This window comes from Haplochromis burtoni, unplaced genomic scaffold, assembly GCF_018398535.1.
Source record: "Haplochromis burtoni strain Fernald_Lab_line unplaced genomic scaffold, NCSU_Asbu1 Contig_1231, whole genome shotgun sequence".
Lineage (NCBI taxonomy): Eukaryota > Metazoa > Chordata > Actinopteri > Cichliformes > Cichlidae > Haplochromis > Haplochromis burtoni.
The window spans coordinates 32,837-34,202 of record NW_024583592.1 but is presented as its reverse complement, the minus strand read 5'-3'; the positions used below and the strand labels follow the sequence as shown (position 1 = coordinate 34,202).

At 39.1% G+C, this 1,366-nt stretch overlaps 1 protein-coding gene across 5 annotated transcripts in view; it reads right to left on the bottom strand.

Moving 5' to 3' along the window:
- Nucleotides 1-1,366, bottom strand: part of rnf157 (ring finger protein 157) — a 25,062-nt gene that overhangs the window by 7,959 nt on the left and 15,737 nt on the right. For all 5 annotated transcript variants that reach the window (XM_042216744.1, XM_042216747.1, XM_042216745.1 and 2 more), the window contains exons 16-17: nt 1,284-1,346; nt 1,130-1,178 (exon numbers count right to left, since the gene is read on the bottom strand). In XM_042216744.1, coding sequence (XP_042072678.1) covers nt 1,130-1,178; nt 1,284-1,346 — 112 coding nt within the window. The remainder of the gene's footprint in view (nt 1-1,129; nt 1,179-1,283; nt 1,347-1,366) is intronic.

Below are 1,366 nucleotides of genomic sequence, written 5' to 3'. Positions count from 1 at the left end.
CTCTAGAGGCTCGTTTCCTGTTAGTGAAAGGATGCTCTGATCGATCAGAATACTTATTGCAAATGACCAGCCTTTAATTCAAAATGAGGACACTTTGGAGAACAGAATAAATAAGTAAGAGCAAATCAACTGAGTTTGTGCTGCTTCATTCAGCTCTGTAACAACTCTGGGTGGCTGCTGACAAGAAAAGGGCTGGTTTGGTGCTTAGGACTGAGGTGGAGTTGGCTAATACTCCTACTCCTACCCTCACACCTTTCCAGCATTAACTTTTAAAACTCATATCTAGAAACTGAACTGTCTTTGACTATACAGGTGTAATTTACCCAGATGCTGCTACCAATACCCTGAAGCCCGTTGATGGATTTATCACTGCGGAAAGTGGAAGTATCATCACCGAGGTACGGTGATTACTGATAAAATGTCATTTTATTTATAGGGTTCATTCATAGGGTTATGGTACACATTCAAAAGAATGCATTCCTAGTTGCTTTCTTTCTAAGCTCCTTAGACTGTGCAATTAATGATTATGATTTTCATAATGTTGGCTTTACTTGACTAATTTCATTGTGGAACCTCCATCCATACCTAGAAAGTATGCCTGCATCCTACAAGCTTACTGAGACACCTTCAGAGTCCTTTTCTTAACTAACACTTGGATTAACACATTTTAGATCATCACAGCTGTTAATGTTAGCATGAGACTTAAATATCACATTCTGACTATAAAAGTGATTTAATTAGTAACAGTAACATCTTGAAGGCTTGATCAAAGCATCTGTAATTTATTTTGGCTCTTGTGGTCTTGTGAGCTCAGCCATCACTGTGCAGAAGATCAGATTCCTTTTGCAGACACGCTGCATGAGAAGCCATTCACTCTCATACAGATGCAGCCAAAATTGCAAGCATTTTGAAAGAGACTGCCCCATCTAGAGGACAGCTATTAACACACAACTCCATTACTTTGAAAGGGTTGGTATCACTCAGCCATGACACGAACAGATTTTCTATAATATGTAGTTTGTATGAAAGGGTGTATTTCCTTTTTTGTTTTGTCATAGCTTGAGAACAACAAATGCAAACAGAGATGAGTTGCCATGGGTGAAAGGTGAATGATGGTTACTATAGTTACCTTTCCCATTAGATGGAGATGAGCAGTCCTCTTCAGTGACATCATTTCCCTGATGAAAATAGGAAGGGGGGGGAGCGTTATGAAACGTTGTAATAGGCAACTTAATTCATAAAATAAGCAATAATCTCAGTCTGCTCATCACTGTGTTAGTCACCTCTGAGTCCTGATCCTCTACAGCCACTGAATAGTTTTGTTCCTTTGGCTCTTTGGAAAATTCCTACAAAAAAGAAAACAACC